Raw genomic sequence first — 26,021 nt, 5'->3', positions numbered from 1 at the left:
TTATTAGGTAGAACTCAATTTTCCCTTTAAACTGGTTGAGAGAGGTACAGTCTTTGCCATGATTGGGAAGGTCATTCCACATTCTGGGTACCTTGATTTGTAGAGCATTTCTAGTTTGGTCAAGACGCACTCTTGAAATATCGAATAGGTATTTGTTTCTGGTGTGATTTTTTTTTTTTTCAGGGCTATTCCTGCGCGGGCCCTAAGCCTCTGGCTTCTGGTGTGCTGCCCATGGGTTCTGTTAGAACCTTCTAAGAAGGTTGTAAGGTCAGGATTGATATCACAGTTCAGAGTTTTAAATATATAGAGTACACATGAGAGGATGTGCAGTGACTTAATATCTAACATATTAAAAGATTTAAGGGTACCGAGTGCTGTCTGAGGCCAGAGTTTGATATGGTTCTAATAGCAGCTTTGTGTAGAGTAATTAGAGGACGTAAATGATTTTGGGTAGTAGAACCCCAAGCACAAATACCATAATTGAGATAAGGATAGATGAGAGAGTAATAGAGCGTCATCAGGGCAGGGCGAGGTACATAATATCTGATCTTAGAAAGAATGCCAACAGTTTTAGAAACTTTTTTTGCTATAATTAGAATGTGACCCTGGAAATTCAGCTTGTTATCGATGAGTACACCAAGGACTTTACTATCTACTTTGTTACTAATTTGGATATTGTTAATTCTTAGATTAATTTGATCTGAGGATTTATTACCAAACAAAATATAGCAGGTTTTGTCACTGTTAAGGGCGAGTTTGTTAGCAGGTAGCCAAAGATGGACTTTATTGTGTTCAGTATTCATTGTATCATTCAGAATAAGAGGGTTAGGACTGGAGAAAATGAGGGTTGTGTCATCAGCAAATAAAATTGGCTTGAGGTGTTGAGAGGCATTTGGAAAGTCATTAATGTAGATGAGAAAGAGGAGAGGGTATACGTATAGTATAGTATCCACCAAGTATACTTGTCCTGTGGAACACCAATGTTGATGAGTAGGGTGGGAGAAATGGAATCGTTCACAGAAACATGCTGGAACCTGTCACTAGGGTAAGACTGAAGGTACTGGAGTGATCTTTGACTCCATAATGATGTAATTTAAGAAGAAGATTGTGGTTGTTGACTGTCAAAAGCCTTACCTAATTCCACGAATAACGCAACAGGGAACTCATTTTTATCAAGAGCTGCATGTATCAAGTTAATCATACTAATCAGTGCATCGTTAGTGAATTTTTTTGGGTCTGAAGCCATATTGGCAAGAGCTAAGTATATTGTGTTTGGCTAGATAAGAGTAAAGCTGCTTGTAGATTAGCTTTTCAAATATTTTTGTCAAGGTTGGCAGAATTGATATAGGTCTGAAATTGTTGACATCAGTGAGATCACCACATTTATGGACTGGGGTTACTCTCGATTTTTTAGAATATCCGGAAAGGTTTGGAGTTCAAGTGATTTGTTGTAGAGCAATGCAATGGCTGGATCTAGAAATCTAGAGACTTTTTTGTATATTAGAGTTGGTATCTCAGCAAGGGAACTTGACTGTTTTAAGAGAAAGGATTATCTCATTATCATCAAAGGAATTAGTGGGAGTTAGGTATAGAGACTCTGGATAGTTTCCTGTAAGGTAATCCTTTACATTAGTTAGGGAGGATTGGATATCATTTGCAAAGGATGTGCCAATGTATGAGAAAAACTATTGAATTTAATAGCAGTGCCAGAGGCTGAAAGCACATAATCGTCAGTGGATAGGAGTATTGGTTTCTTATTCAAGATCTTCTTTGATCCCAATATTTGTGAAATAGTGCTCCATGTTTTCTTAATGTTGCTCTTAATTTGTTCAAATTTATTTTCATAGTATTTTGTTTTGGCTCTCCTAATTATTTTGGACGGCATTGCTGAGTATCTCCTTCAAACTTTTTTGGAGATGACCCCTAACCTATACCTCTTCTCATGGTCATGTTTTTTATTAATAGATTTAAGTATACCCTTAGTAAGCCATGGATTATTTAACCTTTTAGGTGTGACTTATTTCGTTAGCATTGGACAGCGGGTATTATAGAGATATAATTGATTTACACATCATGCACCACACACCCATCGGGTGGGCGGTGGCGGAAAGCTTACCCCCACATGTTTATTATTAACATCTTTACTGACAAAATGAATTACAATTTTGCCTTATCTGAGTGATTCAATTAGGTCTAATTAAAGTGAGAATAATGCTGTTATTCACTGTCACACAGGACAGAGGATCATAGACAAGACAATAGGTCTAAACCGTAGGCTTTACGCACATATATCATGGTTACAATCAACTACATTAGACAGTACAGTATACATGATTCAACTTACGAATTTGAAAATCCAACTTTCTATTGTGCACGGCCACACAAGGGCAGGGATGGGATCATAAGAGATGAAGCTTCAAAGTACAATCACTAATATTGTTCTTCGTTCTTTAAAACCCCATGTATGCACTACCTACGGTACTACGGTAAGCAAACTTGGGATTTTTATCTAAGATATCTGGAAGTACCAGTATATAATTTTTAATGAAATATACACATTTTTTAAATCTTGTGACAGAATTACTGTATCTCTAAATTCTACGATTTTTTCCTTTAAATTGCATAGTAACGTAAGGTATGCGAACAGTTCTGCTGGCAGTTTACATTTGGTCAGATTTGCTTTAGCAAATGATGTAAACTCCCAAAGGTACTCGTAGCCGAGTCTAAACCTGGCAATATAACGCCTGTAGAAGTCTGCTGACTTTATTGGATGATCCAGGTCGACTTAATTTTGTTGCAGTTTTCGAAAATTACTGCCCTCAGCTGCTGTTCAAAGGTAATCCAAGGTAGTAATTAATTCCCTCTTTCAGAGCACATACCTTATCTAACTTATCATTTCTGTCTTCCATTCGAAGACCAGTAAGAGATGGGATCCATAGAACACACTCTGATACCTTCATTGATTATTTTGTTGTACCTGTGTTTAGCCTCAGGCACAAGTACGTTAGTTATGCCTTAAATAGTTGAAGTTCAATCAGTGATGAGAGGTGATAAGCAAGCTTCATGGCCGCCCCCGTGGGAAACCAGTTACTCCTGCCAGACTGTTATATTAAGGGTGTGCGGGGGAGGCCTCATATCTCCTCCTCGACCAGCAGACACGATGCTTCCCCTGCTCCCGACGACAGCCCTGGTTGTGGTCGCTCTCCTCACAGGTGCGTCGCTGAACATATATATATATATATATATATATATATATATATATATATATTGAGATATATACAAGAGTTGTTACATTCTTGTACAGCCACTAATACGCGTAGCGTTTCGGGCAGGTCCCTGGAATACGATCCCCGCCGCGAAGAATCGTTGTTACCAACCGAGTTACTGTTGCGTTAAACAGAGGCTGCAGTTAAGGATTTGCGCCCAGTAAATCCTCCCCGACCAGGATACGAACCCATGACAAAGCGCTCGCGGAATGCCAGGCGAGTGTCTTACCACTACACCACGGAGACTGTTATCATATATCATATAGCACCCGAATTTTCTCGTTGGTGCCACACTGTTTTACGTTGTCAGGAACGGGAAGTTTGCTAGACTTATCGAGGTCTCGCCCTAATCAACACCTGACTGTCCCCCAGAAAACGGTCTACAACTTCCAGGTATATATTTATACCTAGAAGTTCCCGTGGTGCAGTGGTAGGACACTCGACTGGCGCTTCGCGAGCGCTTTGTCCTGGGTTCGTATCCTGGCCGGGGAGGATTTACTGGGCGTCAATTCTTAACTGTAGCCTCTGTTTACCCAACAGTAAAATGGGTACCTTGATGTTAAACGATTTGGCGGGTCGTATTCCGGGGAATATTAGGATTAAGGACTTGCCCGAACGCTATGCGTGCTAGTGGCTGAACAAGAATGTAAGAACTTGAAATATATATATATATATATATATATATATATATATATATATATATATATATATATATATATATATATATATATATTATATATATATAAAATACTGCTAGGTGAACAGGTTCATTAAATGTACGGAAACGCGCCCAAATATCTCGTTTTGCCAGAGATTCGAACCCAGGAACAATTTCTCATGAGCAGACTACTTTAACCACTGAGCTACCAGCGAGTAACGTTCATGGGAGACATCTCCCGTCACGCAGGGTGCAGTTGCACCTCCGCATATCTCCAGTATCAGCTCTTGATACTGGTAATGGCTCAAAACGGCCACCACTTACGGCTCAAAACGGCCACCACTTACGGGTTATTCATGCCCGTGCCACCTTTTGAGTGCCTTAATCTTCATCAATCAATCAATCAGAGTAACGTTAATGGTTATATACCACCGCCATGGGAAAATGTAGCTTACTGACTTATTACAGCAGATACCTCTAATACTATTCAGAACTCTTCATGTATTATAATAATAAAGCATTAGGTTATAGTTACAGTCTAAATCATTAAGACGGATAACGTATTTTTTGTTACACGATTGTATTCTGTTTTCTTTTAAACTTCGGCTATACACAGTGTTTACTCTTATATGTGCGACCACCTGCATTGCCCTTCCATTGCCCTTGCGAGCCGCCCGCGCAATTATCCGCTGAGTGCAGAAATAAATGCAGTGCCTAGGTACACATAATAACCATACTGCTGGATGATGAAACTTGAATAAGTGAGTGCCCTGCTGCCACCCCAACAGGAGCGAACGGCTGTTCTGTTGGCTTCGTCGAGATCAACGGAGAGTGCTTCTACTTCAGGTCGGAGGTGGGGACGTGGGAGGCCGCTCACGACCTCTGCCTCAACCTCACCGACTCCCGCGGCCTGGCAGAGGTCAAGTCTGCCAACACACTGAGAGCCATCTATGAGTACATCAGGACCTACGGTAAGTGAGTCAGTGAGGCAGGAGAGAAAAAAACCGCAGGGAAAGAGACGGAAACAGAGGTGGTAACATAGTGAATGAATGGGAGAGAGAGAGATTGAAAGGAAAGGTAGTAAGAGAAAAAGACGGAAAGATGGTAAGAGAGAAAGAGAGTGGGGGTAGTGTGAATGGTTGTGTCTCCAGAAAAAGGTTTGTGATGTTAATCCAAAGGTCTTTTTCCCTGCCCATCCCCAAGCATTTATTAGAGTTGAATTCTAGCAGCTATTTGTCAAGCCATTTTTGCAGTTTGCACAGTAAATTCTGCAGTTTTGATTCCGTGTTATCATCCTCCCCATTTCTTGCATCATCTGCTAACATCATTAAGAAAGAATTAATTGTATTCCTTCTGGAATATTATTAACATAAATTAGGAATAAGATGCACCAAGAGGGACTCGACTACTTCTCTATTACTACAACTTATATGTCGTATGAGGCACTATCGTATGCGGTGTGTGTGTGTGCACTGTCGTATGAGACACTATCCCAAGGCTTTCTGGTAGGCCAAAAAAATACGTAGATTGCTTATCCTTCTGGCCTATATAATCTACATCGTCTTGTAGAATTTTATCAGGTTTAGGAGGTAAGATTTATTGTCCCTAAACCCATACTGGCCCTGATTAACTAATGACTTTCTCTTCAGATGTCCGACTGTTTTTATTCTATTATATATTATCCTTTTGTGATATTGCATGTAAGCGACATAGGTTTTTAATTACCAGCCTATTTCCTTTTCAATGGTATTAATTTGGATGTTTTCTTGCTTTCTGGATGTTCCCATATTGCCGGTTATTTGTTCTGTCTTTGTGCCCGGCCAGAGTAGGGCTTCAGCCTCCTCTTTTAACATTGAAAGTGATTTTTATCTTGTCTCAAATCCGTCGATTTGAGTTAAAATTATCCGTCGATTTGAGTAATTTCCTATTTCCAGCAAGAGCATTCCTTTATGCGTGTCTGATAACCTACAGGTTCTCCAGTGTGTCTTAATGCGAAAACCACTGTACTTCTCATCTCTCTGTTTCGGCAGGTCCTTTTGTTACTATGTTCTCTTGAAGCGTATATTTCCTCATGCACTTTACAATACTTTTTTTTTTAATGTGTCTGCATCTGTTCCTCAGTCTGATTACTTGAGCTGCTTCGTTAGTGTCTGATGTGGCCCAGGGCCGGTGGACGTTCCATACACATTAGCTTCAGTCTTATTTTGAATTGATTTTCTGTCTATTCTAAGAAAGTCGGTATACTTGACCGTCCGTAGCCTCTCCACACACACTGTCGACTTTGGGAAAGGTTTCCTATAGTCTTAACTTGCTCTCATTCTTGTAAGATTTAGTTCACTGTGTAGTTTGTTTAACTTTTGGGTTATTCCTTTGATTAAATGTTTTCTCTATGAAGAGAACATTTTTTTTTATTTTTTTTATATCTGAGAGTTTATAATTTCTTGTGAGATCTTCCTGTTAAGTTATAAATGTGTTTGTGTGTGTCTACCTATTTATTTTGAGATGTTAGTGCTTATTAGTAGCACTTACGGGGTAGGGATAAATAGCTTTTGGTCCCACCTCTTCATAATCGAGGTTCAACTCTCGTGTGTGTGTGTGTGTGTGTGTGTGTGTGTGTGTGTGTGTGTGTGTGTGTGTGTGTGTGTGTGTGTGTGTGTGTGTGTGTGTACTCGCCTATTTGTACTCACCTATTTGTGCTTGCGGGGGTTGAGCTTTGGCTCTTTGGTCCCGCCTCTCAGCTGTCAATCAACTGGCGTACAGATTCCTGAGCCTACTGGGCTCTATCATATCTACATTTAAAACTGTGTATGGAGTCTGCCTCCACCACATCACTGCCTAATGCATTCCATCCGTTAACTACTCTGACACTGAAAAAGTTCCTTTGTGTGTGTGTGTGTGTGTGTGTGTGTGTGTGTGTGTGTGTGTATTTGCTATTTGTGTCTGCAGATTCTAGCTATGAACTCTTGAACCCTGCCTTTCTAACCAATCTATTTTTCCTCTGTTATATCTACTACACATATTTCCCTCTAACACACGCACACATTCCCTGGAAGCAGCCCGTAGCAGTTGTCTAACTACCAGGTGAACAGGGGCATCAGGGTGAAAGAAACTGTGCCCATTTGTTTCCGCCTCCACCGGGAATCAAACCCGGGCCATTAGGACTACAACCCCCAAACGCTGTCCACTCAGCCGCGAGGCCCCATGTGTGTATTTACTCACCTAGTTGTACTTACCTAGTTGTGCTTGCGGGGGTTGAGCTTCGGCTCTTTGATCCCGCCTCTCACCTCTCAATCAACTAATGTACAGGTTTCTGAGCCTTCTGGGCTCTATCATATCTACACTTGAAACTGTGTATGGAGTCAGCCTCCGCCACATCACTTCCTAATGCATTCCATTTGTTAACTACTGTGACACTAAACAAATTCTTTTTAATCTTTAAATGACTTAATTGGGCATTCAATTTTCATCTGTATCCCCTGGTGCGTGTGCCCCTTGAGTTAAATAATCTTTGTCTGCCCAATCAATTCCTATGAGAATCTTGTACGTCATGTGTATACTATATACAACGTGTACACCGCCAGTGGAGCGCTACTAATTGTTGTCTGTGATGTGTGTGGTCGTGGGCAGACCTGGGCGGGTCCTTCTGGCTGGGGGCCACCGACCAAGCCTACGAGGGTGACTGGCTGTGGACTGACGGCAGCAGGGTGGCCCGGGGCACGCCCTTCTGGGCCCTCCACTACAGTGTCTTAGGTGCGTGTCTCCTGGTCTTCTCTCGCCCACGTTATTGTGACATTATCTGCACCTTGTGCTGGTTGCTAACAAAGTCTCCGTTATATATTTGATTTACTTTTTGTCTATAAAGTATTTTGTTTATATTTTATTAAAATATGCAATTCAAATTTTGTCAGCCTTAATTAAAATCAATCTTAAACACCCAATTGACTTGATACCAACCCGTCGACAGTCTTATTCAGTGAAGACTACAACCCAAATTTGCTCTATACATCTCAAATGTCTCAAATTCATAACAACAACAAATGATTTACCAATAAGAGTGTTAAATAACAACCACCTCGTCCTCTGCCAGGCTGGAGCCAGGAGCCTTCTGGCGGCAGCGATGAGAACTGCCTGTCGCTGGACAAAGACCGTTACTATTACTTTAACGACGCCAACTGCGACAACGGGTACTACCCCATCTGCCAGGGGCTGTAGCCTCGCCACTCCTGAGGGCGAGGCTTCGGCACCAGCTGTTACTGGCCACGATGATGCAGAAATTATCGTACGGAAAGAGTTGAGACTACGCGAGAATGTATTATTTACACACCAAGATCTGTGACAAATAATTCATTGTACGTTTACATAAATAAATAAATACAATAAATAACTTACATACTACCTTGGGGTAACTATACAATACTTACTGTATTTTTCAGTGAATAGGATGGATGTTTTTGCCGCACTACCAAGCCATTATATACTGTATCTACATGCACAAAATGCAGCCCGTCCTCCTAAAATAAAAGTACTTATAGTAATTATTTGGTGGAAAGTACCGATATGTAGTGATAGTCCTCCAGAAAGTTGACTTTGTATCATTGAATTTGGTCAAATGGAAACATTTTTTTGTTAACTGCAACATATAGAACCTAACCTAGCAACCATAGGCCTAATTTTATAGTATCTTAGTTATTTTAGACCTAATATAGCACATATATGTGTTATACAAAGCCTAGGAATATATAAGTTTTTTATTAGCTTTATTTTTTGCACTATAAAGTGAATAGTGCCAAATTCAATTATCTAATTGTCTTTTACACCAATGTTTGTACTATGAAGCACAGTATTACAAAAAGTATTATCTAAACAGGAGGATGGGTTGCATATTGCTACTTTCCACCAAATAGTTACTATAAATACTATCATTTCAGGAGGACAAATTGACAAAATCATATGTTTTCCACTACAAAACCACGTAAAGATCAATTCCAATAAATGTACGATGAAACATAGTACAATTTTGTATTTTTCATAACATATCTTTGCAAATTAGATACGTCCTATACGCCGGTAAATACGGTAATGAATTGAGGGACTATTGTCTCATCTTGGAGGTGAACATGATCCTCGTGAAGGTGAGGTGACATGGGTGCCACTGGAATTATTGTAGGCATATAAGGCATATAAGACCTGAGTCCACAGGTAACCCCCACTCCAGAGTCCTCGGGTAACACCCCTCCTCCTCACCCACTCAAGAGTCCTTAGGTATTCGACAAACAAGAATTATTACTGTGTGAATGTTGGCAGTAATGTACCACTGTACGTTACACTTCCCCGTTATCGAGGGCATGAAGTTTGTTGAGTTTATCGAGGTTCCCCAAGGCCAACGACAGAACATCTCCAAAGTTGCAACCTTCAAAAGTCGATTAACTCTCTTTTACCAATTTACTGCTGAGTGAATAGAGGCGTCATGTATAAGAGTAGTGCCTAAACGTTTCGCCCTGCCTAGGAGTCGAACTCAGGACAACAGCAATGACACCCATTTAAATTCCAGCCAGATACCAATCATGACCTAGTGAAACGGGAGGGAATGACTGCCAGGTACCATGTACTCTCCCTCCCTCCCCCATCTCAGATACAAAACAAGAAAATATAAAGCTACAGAAAACCAGTTCTGCAGGAGTAATGAGCAGGGTAAAGTTAATTCCAAACAATGCAGACTGAATCATGAATAGAGTAGGGCATCTCCAAAAAAGGATATTGGAACAGCTGCCACAAATTATTGCAATCACAGAAACGAAACTGACAAGTGAAATATGGAATATTAGCTCCCCCAATTAATACAAAAATAGATGAAACAACACAAAAAGATGGGGAGAGGTGCTGATATTTCAAATACATTGAATTTATAAATTGTTTACCTGGAGCTGTAACAAGTAACATATCTGTGATGAAGGTGGCCGAACAGCAGTACTACATAATTTTTATGATAAATGTAGTGAATCAGAATATGATCGTTATGGGTACAAACAGCCTCCTATAAACCAACATGACCTGAAAAATAGTATAAAGACAACAAAACTGCCTAAAAGAGAAACAATAGTGGCAATAACTGCAATTGGAGCAAGAAGAAAGTTCCTCGTGCAAGGTGACTTCAACCACAGGAAAATTAACTGAGCATCAAATCCTATCATGGCAATATGTGGAGCAGCGTAGACTTATTGGATACTAGCACAGAGGTAATTATTGTTGGTACAGATGATAGAATTTCTGATTTCTGATGATAGAATTCTGATAGAATTTACCTACTTAAAATTATCTGTTAGATTAAGGACCTGCCCGAAACGCTGCGCGTACTAGTGACTTTACAAGAGTGTAAATACTGTACTATGCTATGTATTCTCACAAACCCAATGTACCTTCTTGTATATAAATAAATAAAATAAAATAAAAATAAAATAGATGGTGGGTTGGTAACACTGGTAAAGGTCTGGGAAGTAAGATGGGTTGGTAACTCTAGTGTAGATATAAGAAGTGAGATTGGTTGGCAACTGATGGAGGTCTGGGAAATGAGGTGGGTTGGTAATATTGATGGAGTTACAGGAAGTGAGATGGGTTGGTATCACTGGAGGTCTGGGAAATGAGATGGATTGTTTTAACACTTGCTAGAATATAAGAAAAACAGCAGAAACTCAGCATTTCTGTATTTTGACGAGGCCAAGTCGTTAGTCAGACAGCTGCTACTGTCTTGGCTCACGAACGTCCAGATATTAAACCTTTTGATACAAAAATAAAGTTTATTATCAGTGTCAAAAGTGTGATTCACGTGTTACCTTTCTCACCAACCTTATCTGTAGATATGCTGTCCGAGGTGATGGTGGTGCCGGGGGAAGAGGAGGGATGGTGGTGTATCATTACGAGAGATATGAAATGTTCCACTGTACGGAGCTTGACGACACAATTGAGTGTGTGCGCATCGAATACTTCTCCAAGGACATGTTAGGCTGCGTGAGGGAGAGCACGAGAGCCATAGCTGGTCGTTTGGTATTTTTCTCTTCTCTGGAATCAACCCGTCCTCGATTCAAGTCCATTACATCCAGCGGTCGACCCCACAGATGCATTCATAAATTTTTACATGCTGTTCATTCAAAACGGGAATGTTCTCAAATATAAATTTATATTATAATATATTAGCATGTTGTGCATATATAGCATAGGTTAGGTTAGGTATTTAGGTTCTGTTGGCGATTATTGTATTTGTAATATGTGGGTGAAGCATTTACAGCGTTGTGGTTCGAACAAAACTCGCCAGAGAAGCAATTGTTCCGATAGTGTTCGAATGAAATCAGTTGTGAGTCGTGTGTAAACTGTTTTTCATTCAAAAACAGGGGGTTTGGCGGGTGCATGGAATCACTTTTGGGTCTTTGTTTGGAGGACTGGCTGTAGTTCGAACAAAAGTCGTCAGCGAAGCACTTGTTCCGGAAGTGTTCGGACGTCATCAGTTGTAAGTCGTGTGTAAACCGTTTTTCATTCGTAAACAGGGGGTTTGACGGGTGCATGGAAAGGACTCTGGGTATTTGTTTAGAAAACGGGCTGCTGGAATAGTCATTGAATGAATACATACACCGGAGTACCCGCTTATAGGTGTATATGTATTGAGAGTTAACGTTGGTTGTAAACTATACTGAGCACCAAAGTACATCGCCAGGTTGGTCAGTACGCAAGTATCAAGGCCTAAATAACCTTCTAAGGGTTGACAGGCATTAAAGCCAACACAGAGACGGAATCAATAAATATATAATTAATTATTCATATATGAGATTTATGCCTCAAATTGTTTACGATAACTTATGCATTAAATAAAAAAATATATAGAGTGTATACTGCTCTAAACCGTATTCGAGTTATAATAAGCATATTCCAGGACGGATGGAATGCATGATAATTGTAACAGAGGAAATATAATTCAAATTCGAAGTGCCCCTATAGCCGAAACGAACTGTGATGACTGCAATTATCGTGAATCATACAGTCGGGTCGCAACGGAATGGCTCCGGGTTCTATTCCCGGGCTGGGCAAGACGTTTAGTCACGTTTCTTTACATCTGATGCCTCTGTTGAGGTAGCAGTAAATACGTACCCGGCAGTTAGAGAGCTGTTGTGGGTTGCACTCTGGGGAAGGCCAACCGTTGGCCTAGGTTCCTAACAGGGCGTTCATGCGGCGAATACTATGTATTATATTGTGCTCAAACAGAATAAGATCCACTTTAGGTGTGTGTGTTGAGTTGAATGCCAAGTGTTATCACTTACATGCAGTTTTAAATAAGAATAATAGTGCAGGGCTTATATATAAACACTGAAAACACATACCAAAACATCTGCGTCAATGGGAGTCCCAGGCGCAAAATACCTGGCCTCTCCCGCTGATAAAAGGACAATGAGTAAGGTATATAACGAGCAGAGGCACCTGGCGGAGCTCTCACTCACTCACTCACTCACCAGGAGACACACTAGGTCCTGAACGGAGGCACACAAGCCCCTCAGTAATAAGGGAAATAATCACCTGAACACCGACATGAAACGACTGGTTTACCTTTTCGCGATCATCTTAGCTGCTGGTAAGGTCATGAAGGCACTTTTTATGTTGGGATTTAAGCATAGAGAAATATACCTGAAACCCCTTAGGAGATTCAGTGTATTCGCCAGAACATAATCCGTCACACTTATTATATCCAGGTCTCAAATTTGTGCAGGAACTGAGCAAAGTTTATCTTACACGTAATTATTGAATATTTAAACAATTAAATTTGTTTAAAGTAAAACGAGGGATTAATATTAAACTGCTGTAACATTGATACTCGAAGCTCTTGAATAACTCGTCGAAGTTAAACAGCTATATAACAGATTTTACAATAATGAAAAATTATTAGCATTCTTGTATATTTGCATTTAGTTTCTCATGCCAGTATCCACAGTTCTTTATGGACGATGCTGCAATTTGTTTTTACTATCTTACCAAATTTTTCCAGAGATGAAAGGTAAATGTTGTTTGGTACTTGTCATCCATATTGTTATAATTAGTTTTCTCAGCATTTAAGAAAGCACTGGATTGTGTGTTCAAGGTTCAGGTGTCCACGGCTGTGACGACGGATGGGAGGACATCGAGGGGTCGTGTTTCAAGTTCGATATTTCTATGTCGTTACCGTGGGACGATGCTCGCGTCTTCTGCCAGAGTAACGGGGGTGACCTGGCCAAAGTTATCGACGGCAACACCCACAGGGGCATATGGCTGTACATCCAGACCTACGGTAAGCAAGCACTTGTACATATAGAGACATGTAATGTTGATTGCAAATAATATTGTTCCAAATTTTCTTAAAGGCTCCTGTGTACACAAAATACATATTCAATAATCTGTTGGTTTGTGTGGAGGGCAGGACTGAGCGGGTCGTTCTGGTTGGGGGCGTCTGATGTGGCGGCGGAGGGTGACTGGATCTGGGCGAAGGATGAGACCAGGGTGTCCAAAGGGACTCCAGTACTGGGCTCTACGTAGCACAGTCCTCGGTAGGTGCTGCTTCTTCCCGAGTACTTTCCACTTTCTTACCTCCCCCCTCTCACACTTTCTCACATGATGCGATTGAGCGTTTCTCAACCTTTGTACCCTTGAAATAATTCCGGGTCGTACTTTGGATAAACACAAATGGATTTCATTGTAAACTGATAGGAGACGATTTCTGTCTTTGCACTTGATACTAGTTAAATGACAAAAATGAAACAAAAAATGTCTCAAATACATTGGCATTTAAATTAAAACAATGAAAGTCCTTGAAAATCACGTTTAGATTTTCAAATTCCTTTATTCTATCATATAAATCAAGGAACATATATAACAGTTTCTTTGATGTCCGTCTCACAAGCTCCACGGCATTAGACTCGCAAGAAATAATTCACTAGGATAAGCTTTTGGCGGAAAATATTTGCGTTTAAAATAGTCTCACGACCGTATTTCCACGCAGCTGATATACCATATATATTTCGCATCATTCCCTAGATACTAAATTTACATTTTGTATATTTTTATTTGTATAATTGGAGACCGAGGATAGCACATTGTCGAGTTTTTTTATAATAATGTGAGGAGATTAGAAATAGCCTAAGCTACTCTAGCCCTTTGAGATGTATTTTATTGTCTCAATACGTACTTGAACTTGAATAATGTGTGTGTGTGTGTGTGTTTGCTGCCATAACAGGATACCAGCAGGAGCCTTCTGGCGGGGCCAAAGAGAACTGTCTGGCCCTAGATGAAGACAGGAAGTACTTCTTCAACGACGACGCCTGTGATCTCGGCCACCACCCCATCTGCATGAAGTAGCGTCATTGACACGAGGCTCCTCACCATGTTGATTGTACGGAGAAGCACCACGAAATGCAACGCCTTTCATTATAAATTTCATTACCTTTCATTATAATGTAATAACCTATACTATAGTATGAAACTTCACTGTAATGTGATGAATGCTCTTGTAATGCCCTTCACTACTATGTAATATTTTTTAATATAATGTAATGATCTTTACTAAAATCTATTAATATAATACTCTTCACTACAATGTAACATCCGTCGGCTGTATAATGGATGAGTTACGCTATATACCTGAATTTACCCGAGTGGCCACTAATACTAGTGGCCCCGATGAAGACAGGAAGCCGGCAGCTTGTCAAAGGTCCCCCCTATTTGCCCTGATGATCGTTTCCACCAGAATTTTAAAACCCAGCAGTTTTTGGCGTTTACGGCTTAGGCGGGTAGGCGGTTCCACGGGTTTACAACCCTATGGGTGAAAAAAACATCTCCTGTTTTCTGTCCAACAATGTGGTTTGTTAAGCTTGAACCCGTTGCTCCTTGAAGAAATTGATCGGATAGACACCCTCCAAATGGTTCATTATTTTAAAGGTTTCGATGAGATCCGCCCTGTCATGCCTGGTTGCAGTGTTGTTAGCCCAGTGATCTTCGTTTTTTCTGTATTAAATAATATACAATATAAAGATCATAATTATATCAATTTACAAGGCAAAATACTACATTTATATATTTTATATAATTCTCGGTATTATATATAATTCTGATATGGAAAAAACAATTTTCCATATCATCACCGAGCATGAGCCGTAAACCCCAAATGATCCTGCCTCGCAAGAACTTCAATATTTTGTCTACCGAATAACCTTCCTGCCTGCCTATCCACACACACAAAATGTAATCAGAAAGCATAATTATTGTATTTTTAATTTTCTTGCATTTTATATCAATATGAAACATTAAAAACCTCATTAAATCCACTCTAATGCTTGGTCCACATAAAGCTTTAAGAATGTCTGCAATCCAGTTTACAAGAACAGCTTTCTCCTTACCGAAATAAAATATATGCATATTATTTTCAATTTTAGAACATTCGACAGGTTCTACATCAATAAACACTGATTTAAATTTAGATTATATGCAGCGAGGCGCTGGTTCAGTGCTTAACATGTAATGACAAATAATCAAGAGCAGCAATACTCGTGTACTCTGTCCTAGCGTATTAGCATAAAGAATTTATTTAGAATAAATAAAATATTTTAGATCTTTATCAAGATATTGTGGAACATAAATAATTTGGTAATAAATTCACCACGTACATGGCTTGGGGTTAAAACCCCATAGTGTAACTGGTACTCTGTTAAAGAAACGGTTAATTTACCTGAGGGCCACTAACTCTAGTGGTCTCGACGAGGACAGGAAGCCGGCGGCTTGTCGAAGATGCCTCCCCCCCTCATTTGCCTTGATGAACATCAAGGCAAACTTAATGCCTTGATTAAGGTATTAAGTATACCATAATGGAATACACAATATTATTAACCTGACATCAAGCTAATACAAACATGAAAAGTCGCACACTTTCCCTTGTTAAGTTGGTAGAGTCCGGATGACCAAGTTAACGTTGCTTCTAGTCGACTCAAGTGTCCATCTGTAGGGTCGAGCACAATTATTTTAATGTGTAGCCATGTGGATCATGTGTCGTCGTAGCCGGCTACTAGTGGATCCTTTCCCATCACTCGTCTCTGATGGTTATCCAACACTTTTTAAACGCCTAAGTATAATTTAAAGTCCTTATAACAGCACTAAATAGTTGGTAGACCAGCATAGCGTATGAAGGTCCATCATTCTGGGAGTGTGTAGCTCTGCACCGTGGCGAAGGACCCCAACTTTAGCTCGCAAGCCTCGTCCTGCCGACTATCATTCTACCAGCGTGGCAAGGTCTAGTTCCTTCATCTGGTCACTGTAGGCTACCTCATTGCCCACAAAATCTTGTAGCTTTTTTTTTTTTACACAGATGGGTACATGAGCAGACGACTTCTGACTCCTGTTAGCAGGCTCAGAGCTTTCCTTCCGCATAGCTCATGGTAAACCTTACCCACTGTCTCATTATTATTTATTTTTTTGTTTTGCTTTTTCGTGTCAAAGCTCCAAGTCAGGGCTCACCTAAACGTACTCGCCTAGATATGCTTGCAGGTTTGAACTAGTTCTCTAGTTCAAACTAATTGAACTAGAACAGAAGGCTCCTAGTTCCGCCTTCTGAACATTTCGTAGTTTAATGCAATGACTGTATCCACCTTTCTCTTATCATACTTACATTTAAATTTGTGTGCACAGTTAGCTTCAACTACTACGACTAATCCATTACAATTATTTACAACTCTGAATCTGAATAAATTGATTCTGGCATTTCTCACATTCTATTATCTAATTCCAGCTACGTCCCAAGGTGAAGTACAAGTTCAAGTATGTTCATTGAGACAAGAAAATTCATCCCAAAGGGATAGAGTAGTTTCGGCTATTTCAACCCTCCCACTACTTTCCTTCGTTCTGTTGTTCCTAGCATTAAAAATTTCCCCTCGCTCTATTTCTTTCACGTTAAAGACGTACTCGCCTTTATCTGCCGGGAACAGGTGCAGGTTTCTTGGGCAGTTGACAGGTGACCCTCACACTCCCGCCTACAGCAGTGTTATGTAAGAGAGGCGAGTGATAAGGTACAGATACAAACGAATAATTTGCAGGTGTGGGAAAAAAGAGAGGGGGAATGCGGGTGTCTTGGTCCCCCCCTAACATCTCGGCGCGTCTTCCCGTTGACGAGCCTAAACTTTACTGCCCCGTGGCCAAAATACCATGATTTCTACTTTATATAGAGAGATTTCGAATTATTTAAAATAATAATAATAATATTAAAAAAATACAAAGGATGCAAATTCATATTTTTCCATTATATATAACGATATTTTTTATTATTATATGCATGTTCTTGTGACAATACCTGTGCCCCAACTCCCAGTGGGGCCGGAAATGGGATATGTTGAATCTGAAGTCAACGCCATTAAGTAAATCGTACAAGAATGCAGATATATCTGCAGCTTCTTAAGGTTTTAACAGAAGAACTCTTAAGGTTTCCCAACGTCAAGAAACCGGCCAATTTAAAGTGTCCTCTCCTAACCTACCAAAGAACCCAAAACAGAAAACCGGACAGTACGTCACTTTCGCGAGCCGCTACAATTTTCTAATACAATTTTTTTGGGCCTTATTGTAACGCATACGATCGAAATGCGACGTTCTTTGTACGAGAACAGGTTGGGGCGTGACCCAACCTGGAACCTTGGAACATTATGGGTGTTCTCTCTTGGGATAGTGGACAACCAACACTCACAACCCGAGGCAACGTACACAAAGTTATCGTGTGAGAACGACCCGTCTGGCTCACTCTCACCAGCAACAGTGGCGGCCTGGCAGCCTAGTGACGTGCACTCATCACACCAGAGAGGGGGCGACCAGAGAGGGGAGCGAGATGAGGCGACCAGAGAGGGGAACAAGAGGGGGCAGGATCGAAAAGTAGAGACGAGAGTGTGGTTCTTTACGGGACAAGAGGAGAACTCGTAATATATTATGTATATCAAATGGTTCATTAAAATACATCTGCCGCTAACAATAATATCATTGTTACCAAACAAGATATTTTGGTAAAAAAAAAATGCACAACAAAATATAAGCAACAACAAATTCTTGATAAAGTATATAACAATATCATGATTTTGTTTTTAATTATGCATTGGAATTGTTATTAGTCATGCGTCTAGTTTTAATCAAGAATGGATGAGAGGCTTAAACAATATATGTTTAAAACTTTTTAATTGGAATGTCAATGTGATGCTGAAGTATTTTCACGTCCCAGCTCCGCCTCATATGAAGAGAGCTTCCGTAGTCTCCCGTCCAGGCTGGGCTGTGGGACGTCGCCCGTGACCAAGGGGCGAACCGTCGGGACTAGTGGCCAACGGAGACAGGCAGCTCACAACAGAACATGATCACGTTGTTGAGGGCGGTGTCGTCCGTGGCATGAATCAGCCTCGACTTTTGTCTGGATACCACATATGGCCCACCCTGTGAAGATAACAGATCCTTTACTTGTGCCGTTATCACGCACGAGTGACCCTCATCATCTCAGTGTACTATGGGTCACGCCACGGTCATTCCACCAGTTCCCGCTTAACATTATAATCCTTCTCTAGAAGTAATAATTATTCATACCATGTTTTCAACACAAGATATAAAATTGACATATATTTACAGGGTTACATGTATCCATCAACAGGGTCTGCTTATATCCTGTTGCGGACCACACAAGTCCAAGTTTATTGAGATAAAATGCATTGCTTAAGGATAGAGTAGCTTAGGCTGCGTCTACCTTCCTTCACACGAGCACTCGTAGACAAATAAGAAACAAAAAGCAGAGACTGAGATGTACATCACGCCTAAGGTTCACTAGCAGGTGTTACATAGGAACCAGTGGCGTCAATCCTACTTGACTTTGGTGAATTACCTCCCACGTGGGACAGACTTCTTTCTGTCAACGTTTGTAGATGAAATAATTATGAACAAACACGCGGAGAATGACTGCAAGAAGCTATAGGAAGGCTTGACACAAATTCATAAAAGTGGGCACTAAAGTTCAGCAAGAGAAAAGTAGTAAAGAAGAGCAGTCGAGGGAACCGGTAGTTGTCCAGCCGAGAGATAATAGTCTATACTATTGTGATCAACGTATCGTGACAACATGCAAAGGAGTCTTCATTTAATATAGCCAATAAGAACTGTTTCATATCAACTAATGCAGTGCTAAGAGACGCAAAACTTTCGATAATTTACGTCTTACTGAATAATAAACTAACTGTAAGAGTGAAAGTTAGTGCGACACTATTTTGTAACAATTGTGATTAAATCTGAAAATATATCAAATCGTTCAATTAACACCAGTGGAACTCTTAAATTAAGTAACTAGGTCACTTTTCTCTACTAAAAACGCTTGTCTCTGTCTTCAAAGTATAAAGCATAAAGATCATGTTTCCTTTTCATTCACTGGGACCATGAGCAGATTAGAACACTGACATCAAAAGTGAGAGCCGGTTGCTCTACCAACCGCACCAATGAGTGCTCACAATAAGGAAGGATCTCAGACGCAAAATCTGGACAAGTAATGTGGGAGGAGCAACTGACCGTCAGGACAGGTAGCAAAGTCACTCCAGTCGCCCCATTCATTACCACCGCCACTCAAAGTGAAGGTGGACCAGTCACACTGCATCTCCAGGTCGTTGGCGGCGGTGTCGTCTTCCAGGATACCCTGGTACGCCTCGCTCTTCATCTTGAGCCCCGTCAGCAGACCCTCAGGGCACGCCTGCCTACCTGAAATTGAAATTGAAATAAGTTTATTGAGGTAAAATACACACAAAGGGATGAGGTAGCTCAAGCTATTCTCACCCCGTTCAGTACATCGTGTTAATACATACATATAAACACATCACAAACAATAAACATATTACTAAACATTCTGAGAGATAAACATCTACATTTCCACGCCTGCCTACCTGATCCTCGGAGAAAACATTTTCATTGTAATGAAAGCTTAGCAAGTGGAATATTGAAGCTTTTGATGGATTATTGAACTATGTGGAGTAGCACATCTTCTAGGAACATTGTGCATCTAAGTTATGTCTGCCAGGCAACAGAGATTTAACTGTTTGAATTGTAAATTCCATTATTTTATGATTGCTTACGTCACCGAGATGTGTCCCTGCCTCTTACAAATTATGTCTGAATTTGGTCGTTTGTCCGTATGGCAGAAAATGGACATAATTTGAAAATGCTAAAAATTGAAAATAAATAGTGGATTTTTTTTCCAAAACAGTAAGTTAAGGGTCCTCTGCTAAGTTAGAAGGGCAGGAAATTCTCCTACAGCTTCAAAAGTCATGAAAAACGTTAAGTGAAAGTTTCCTTTCCTAACCTTACCGAGTAAGCCTTAGGACTCAAACAGAAAACGGGACAGTACATCACTTTTGTGAGCCGATTTCATTTCAAATTACTTACCTTTTTGCCCATAGAGCGCATACAAGTGAAAAGCTACATAATTTTTAAGAGGACGGGTTGAGTATACAGCGATCATGCCATACTCCGCTCACAAGCCTCTACCAACGTTTTGGGAAGCTGCTGAATTGTCATAAATGAAATGCATTGTCATATAATTTGTTCAGATTTTGATGTATTTAAACATAAAACAATACATAGTTGTATATATGTGTGGGAAGGGGGGGGGGTGGATGAGTGTGTGAGAGGTGCAGGGGAGTGTGTGTGAGGTGCAGGGGAGTGTGTGTGTGAGAGGTGCAGGGGAGTGTGTGTGTGAGAGGTGCAGGGGAGTGTGTGTGTGAGAGGTGCAGGGGAGTGTGTGTGTGAGAGGTGCAGGGGAGTGTGTGTGTGAGAGGTGCAGGGGAGTGTGTGTGTGAGAGGTGCAGGGGAGTGTGTGTGTGAGAGGTGCAGGGGAGTGTGTGTGTGAGAGGTGCAGGGGAGTGTGTGTGTGAGAGGTGCAGGGGAGTGTGTGTGTGAGAGGTGCAGGGGAGTGTGTGTGTGAGAGGTGCAGGGGAATGTGTGTGTGTGTGTGAGGTGCAGGGGAGTGTGTGTGTGAGAGGTGCAGGGGAGTGTGTGTGTGAGAGGTGCAGGGGAGTGTGTGAGAGGTGCAGGGGAGTGTGTGTGTGTGAGAGGTGCAGGGGAGTCTGTGAGAGGTGCAGGGGAGTGTGTGTGTGTGAGAGGTGCAGGGGAGTGTGTGAGAGGTGCAGGGGAGTGTGTGTGTGTGTGAGAGGTGCAGGGGAGTGTGTGAGAGGGGCAGGGGAGTGTGTGTGTGTGAGAGGTGCAGGGGAGTGTGTGAGAGGTGCAGGGGAGTGTGTGTGTGAGAGGTGCAGGGGAGTGTGTGTGAGAGGTGCAGGGGAGTGTGTGTGTGAGAGGTGCAGGGGAGTGTGTGTGTGAGAGGTGCAGGGGAGTGTGTGTGAGAGGTGCAGGGGAGTGTGTGTGTGAGAGGTGCAGGGGAGTGTGTGAGAGGTGCAGGGGAGTGTGTGGGCGGAAGTCTTACCCCGCCAGTCGCCCCATCTCTGGACGGTGGAGGTGATGGAGAACTCCTTCGCGTCCTTTTTGGGCGGTACTCCGTCATGGCCGACATCAGCCAGGGCGCGACAGTACAACGTGATGCCATTCATGGAGGTGTCGTCAGCGCTCCCCTCCGTCTCTACCTGCCCGAAAACAGATGAGTTAGAAGTGAAGCAAACTTGACTGTCCATCATTTCCTTATACACGTGTCTCTTGTAGTGTAGCTAAAAATTACGAAGAAAATCTGTATATGTTAAAGTGTCCACAACTGTATTTGTAATTTATGAAGCAATTTTAGTGGAATAAAAAACTAATTTAAATTAATTTACCAACCTATATATTTAGGTGTAATAAGCTTCTTATCAAAGTTGTTTATTCTTAAACTGAGGACTGTTAATGGTATAGATAGCCGCTGATAATATGAAGCAAGAGGTTCTCTTGCTTCATATTATATAATATGAAGAGGTTCTCTAATATGAAGAGAGAGTATAATATAAAATATTATATATGATTGGTAGCCTATTGTGTGTACACACTCAGTATTTATTCACACCTCATCAACAAAGAATACCAACGTCAGAATAGTTACCCACACACCCAGCACTGCACACCCACAACACTGCACACCCACACACCCATCCACACCCAACACTGCACACCCACACACCCAACACTGCACACCCACACACCCATCCACACCCAACACTGCACACCCACACACCCAACACTGCACACCCACACACCCATCCACACCCAACACTGCACAACCTCACACACACAGCACTGCACACCCACACACCCAACACTGCACACCCATCCACACCCAACACTGCACACCCACACACCCAACACTGCACACCCATCCACACCCAACACTGCACACCCACACACCCAGCACTGCACACCCACAACACTGCACACCCACACACCCAGCACTGCACACCCACAACACTGCACACCCACACACCCAGCACTGCACACCCACAACACTGCACACCCACACACCCAGCACTGCACACCCACAACACTGCACACCCAGCACTGCACACCCACAACACTGCACACCCACACACCCAACACTGCACACCCACACACCCAACACTGCACACCCACACACCCAACACTGCACACCCACACACCCAACACTGCACACCCACACACCCATCACTGCACACCCACAACACTGCACACCCACACACCCAACACTGCACACCCACACACCCAACACTGCACACCCACAACACTGCACACCCACACACCCAACACTGCACACCCACACACCCAACACTGCACAACCTCACACACACAGCACTGCACACCCACACACCCAGCACTGCACACCCATCCACACCCAACACTGCACACCCACACACCCAGCACTGCACACCCATCCACACCCAACACTGCACACCCACACACCCAACACTGCACACCCACACACCCAACACTGCACAACCTCACACACACAACACTGCACACCCACACACCCAACACTGCACACCCACACACCCAACACTGCACACCCACACACCCAGCACTGCACACCCACACACCCAGCACTGCACACCCACAACACTGCACACCCACACACCCAGCACTGCACACCCACAACACTGCACACCCACACACCCAACACTGCACACCCACACACCCAGCACTGCACACCCATCCACACCCAACACTGCACACCCACACACCCAGCACTGCACACCCACAACACTGCACACCCACACACCCAACACTGCACACCCACACACCCAGCACTGCACACCCATCCACACCCAACACTGCACACCCACACACCCAACACTGCACACCCACACACCCAACACTGCACACCCACACACCCAACACTGCACACCCACACACCCAACACTGCACACCTACACACCCATCACTGCATACCCACACACCCAGCACTGCACACCCACACACCCATCCACACCCACACAACCCTCCCATGCCCCGTTAGGGCAGAAGCCACCCCTGGAAAAGCTATCATTATAAACTATGGTGGACATATTATAAACAAAACTATTCTTGTTGAATGTTTTCGATCCTTTACCAGTTTTTAATCGACACGACATACACATAATTACTTCTGTTGTCAGTTGATATCTTTAAACTATATCCCATTAGAGAGCTACGTGCATAATAACTAATTCTGTTCCTTACCTTGATGTCGAAGGCGTAGGCGAAGGTGCCATCGGGGCAGAAGGCCTCAGGGCCCCACTCCCCCCAGTTCATGGCCCAGTCCAGGTTGAGAGCGATGTGGAGGTCGTCATGTAGGACTTGCCGCCCCCCACCAACCACACCTGGCCCACCAACACCGATAATCACACTATAAACTGCCTGGGGCTAGATTCACGAAGCAGTTACGCAAGCACTTACGAACCTGTACAACTTTTCTCAATCTTTGGCGGCTTTGTTTACAATTGTTAAACAGTTAAGGAGCACCGAAGTGCCTGGAGGCTGTTTATAACAATAATAACAGTTGATTGGGAAGTTTTCATGCTTGGAAAATGTTTAATAAATGTAACCAAAGCCGTCAAAGATTGAGGAAAGATGTACACGTTCGTAAGTACTTGCGTAACTGCTTCGTGAATCTGGCCCCGTAATTTAGTATCACGAGTTGAAACCCGTTTAACCCAGCGCCCTCCTGAGCAAACAACAACGTCTCGGAAGTCCTATATGCGGGTAAACAAAGAAGATATAGCAGTAACAAGTATATTAAATTCCGCATGACCGTTTACTTATAAATAAGGAAGAAAACTACAATATAGGACGATGTGAGTAATGTGAGTTAAAAGTAAGTACGAAAAAGGAAATGCTTAGTTAGTATAACTGTACAGAACTGACACCAAAAATTAAAACCTTTACTGATATGATCCAGAAAATCAATACGGAAGTAGAAAAAAACACACCTTTACCATATTCTCTGCCGAGATAATCTGATTTACTGAGTATTGTATCAAAACACATTTAGCTTAGAGAAACAGTTGGGAAGCAAACTTTCAGATCACCAAGACAATCAGAACATTCAACCAGGCGATAGATAAACAAGTTAAAATGCATCTTAGACAATAAGGGACAGATTTGTGTGAGGTTTGCAATCTTGGTTCAACTCTCCAGCAGGAGATGAAACAGGACATGACGAAAGTTGTGTGTTCCAGAGAGAGGTACTATACTGCTAGGTGGCGTTGTCCTACAGCTACATCTCGGCCCCGTGTAAGCACAGCTAAAAAAGTAGAGTCAGGAAAGCACAGCTCGGTAAGCACAACTAGACAATCACAGCTAGGCAAGCACAGCTAGTGAAGTGCACGCATTAAATCACGTTATCTCCTTAAACATTGAAACAATAACTTACCCAAAATGCAGAGAAGCACAGCTGGACGCTGGAAGGTTCCCATGGCGACGAGGACAGCTGTTCCTACACGAGTGAGTCGGCGGCTATACTCTATACACTGGGTATAGACACACTGGGATACACTGGGATACACACCCTGGGTAAATAGTCTCGCTATCAACTGTCCTCAAGTTTTTATACCACCACCTGGCTTTGTTCTCAGACCAACCTGTCCTCTCAACTAGTGTATCTCATTGTGCACGTTATGGTCCACAACGTACAAAATGTAAGGTACTATGGTAAAGGTACCAAGGTAAGTGATGAAACGACGACGTCTGTCTGTCCCGGACCATTATCGAGTCGTGTGTTAGAAGAGATGAAGGGACGGACAAGTAAACATGGTAAGTGAGATGTGAGGAGCAACAGAAGTGAGGATAACAAGGTAAAAACAAGAATAAGAGGAAGGTAAAGGTAATAAGATAAAATGAAAGGTAAGAGTAGGAAATAGGGTATGAAAAAAAGGGGGTACGAAGAAGAGAAGGGGTATGAAAAAGAAGAAGAAAAGAGAAACAGGGCAAAGCTTAAGTCAGATCACGTTTGTTAAGAAGGTTGGAGCATTCAAATATATGCTGTTAAAGGGTCAAGTATAAACTGTGAAAGGGAACTGTCAATAACAACAAAGGCAGGACTAAGGTTCATGTTGGGTATGTTGTGTATCAGAGCCGATTCAACAAGACGGCGTCTGTGAAGAGTAGAGGCAGGAAAGATTATCTTAGAAGACGAACCAAGCTATAGAATGATTAGAGTCCCTGACACTGTTACCATCCAGAGCTCCTCCTCACCGCCTTCGTGCACTGTTCGCAGCTTTAGCAGTGATGATGATGCTCTCATCACCTGGCTGATCAGAGCATCATCATGATGATTCCATGACCTGAATGATGATTCAGCTGGCCACTGAAACACCACCCCTTCTCCTGCGTGCTCGTCATCCAGCCCTAAGAGACGTTACTTCTAGCTTCTAGACCAGCACAGTTGTCCTAATTCTAGACCAGCACAGTTGTCCTAATTCTAGACCAGCACAGTTGTCCTAATTCTAGACCATCATTCATATCCTGTTACAGACCAACTTCCAAACCTGCTCTTAACACCCCGGGATGTTCTCATGCCATCTGATAACCTTAAAGCCACTTCAGTATTTCCTGAAACACAATCCTCCCCTGGCATGATTTATTGCTAAAATCCCCGAAGCTTCGCCTCAGTGTTCGAA

General features: G+C 42.2%; 3 protein-coding genes across 3 annotated transcripts; 2 read left to right on the top strand and 1 right to left on the bottom strand.

Annotated features, from left to right (window-relative positions):
* The first annotated feature begins 3,025 nt into the window (after window positions 1–3,025).
* Window positions 3,026–8,933, top strand: LOC123766228 (perlucin). The gene is made up of 4 exons (XM_045755242.2): window positions 3,026–3,212; window positions 4,713–4,895; window positions 7,552–7,674; window positions 8,012–8,933. Exons 1-4 carry the CDS (start codon window positions 3,041–3,043, stop codon window positions 8,134–8,136), a joined length of 603 nt encoding a protein of 200 aa, XP_045611198.1. The 5' UTR covers window positions 3,026–3,040; the 3' UTR covers window positions 8,137–8,933.
* Window positions 8,934–12,379: 3,446 nt separating this feature from the next.
* On the top strand, window positions 12,380–15,352 carry LOC123766230 (perlucin-like protein). Its single transcript, XM_045755243.2, is given in 5 exon segments — window positions 12,380–12,538; window positions 13,043–13,228; window positions 13,358–13,455; window positions 13,457–13,484; window positions 14,171–15,352. Coding segments are annotated over 5 exon segments (477 nt in total). The 5' UTR covers window positions 12,380–12,495; the 3' UTR covers window positions 14,293–15,352.
* A 2,768-nt stretch (window positions 15,353–18,120) lies between these two features.
* LOC123766231 (vitelline membrane outer layer protein 1) lies at window positions 18,121–24,931 on the bottom strand. The gene is given in 6 exon segments (XM_045755244.2): window positions 18,121–18,339; window positions 18,341–18,384; window positions 19,495–19,680; window positions 21,395–21,551; window positions 23,584–23,723; window positions 24,776–24,931. Coding segments are annotated over 6 exon segments (642 nt in total). The 5' UTR covers window positions 24,819–24,931; the 3' UTR covers window positions 18,121–18,267.
* Between the last annotated feature and the right edge of the window lie 1,090 nt (window positions 24,932–26,021).

The sequence above is a fragment of the Procambarus clarkii genome, chromosome 9 (genome assembly GCF_040958095.1).
Source record: "Procambarus clarkii isolate CNS0578487 chromosome 9, FALCON_Pclarkii_2.0, whole genome shotgun sequence".
Taxonomy (NCBI): domain Eukaryota; kingdom Metazoa; phylum Arthropoda; class Malacostraca; order Decapoda; family Cambaridae; genus Procambarus; species Procambarus clarkii.
The sequence above is the reverse complement of the archived record's forward strand: the minus strand, read 5'-3'. Positions and strand labels throughout refer to the sequence as shown.

What these genes read in the sequence shown, in the direction of transcription:
- LOC123766228 (XM_045755242.2), top strand. Translation starts at nt 3,041, where the DNA reads ATGAGAGGTGATAAGCAAGCTTCATGGCCGCCCCCGTGGGAAACCAGT. An exon ending in TGAGTACATCAGGACCTACG is followed by an intron (nt 4,896 to 7,551) that starts GTAAGTGAGTCA and finishes GGTCGTGGGCAG; the next exon opens with ACCTGGGCGGGTCCTTCTGG. An exon ending in CCTCCACTACAGTGTCTTAG is followed by an intron (nt 7,675 to 8,011) that starts GTGCGTGTCTCC and finishes GTCCTCTGCCAG; the next exon opens with GCTGGAGCCAGGAGCCTTCT.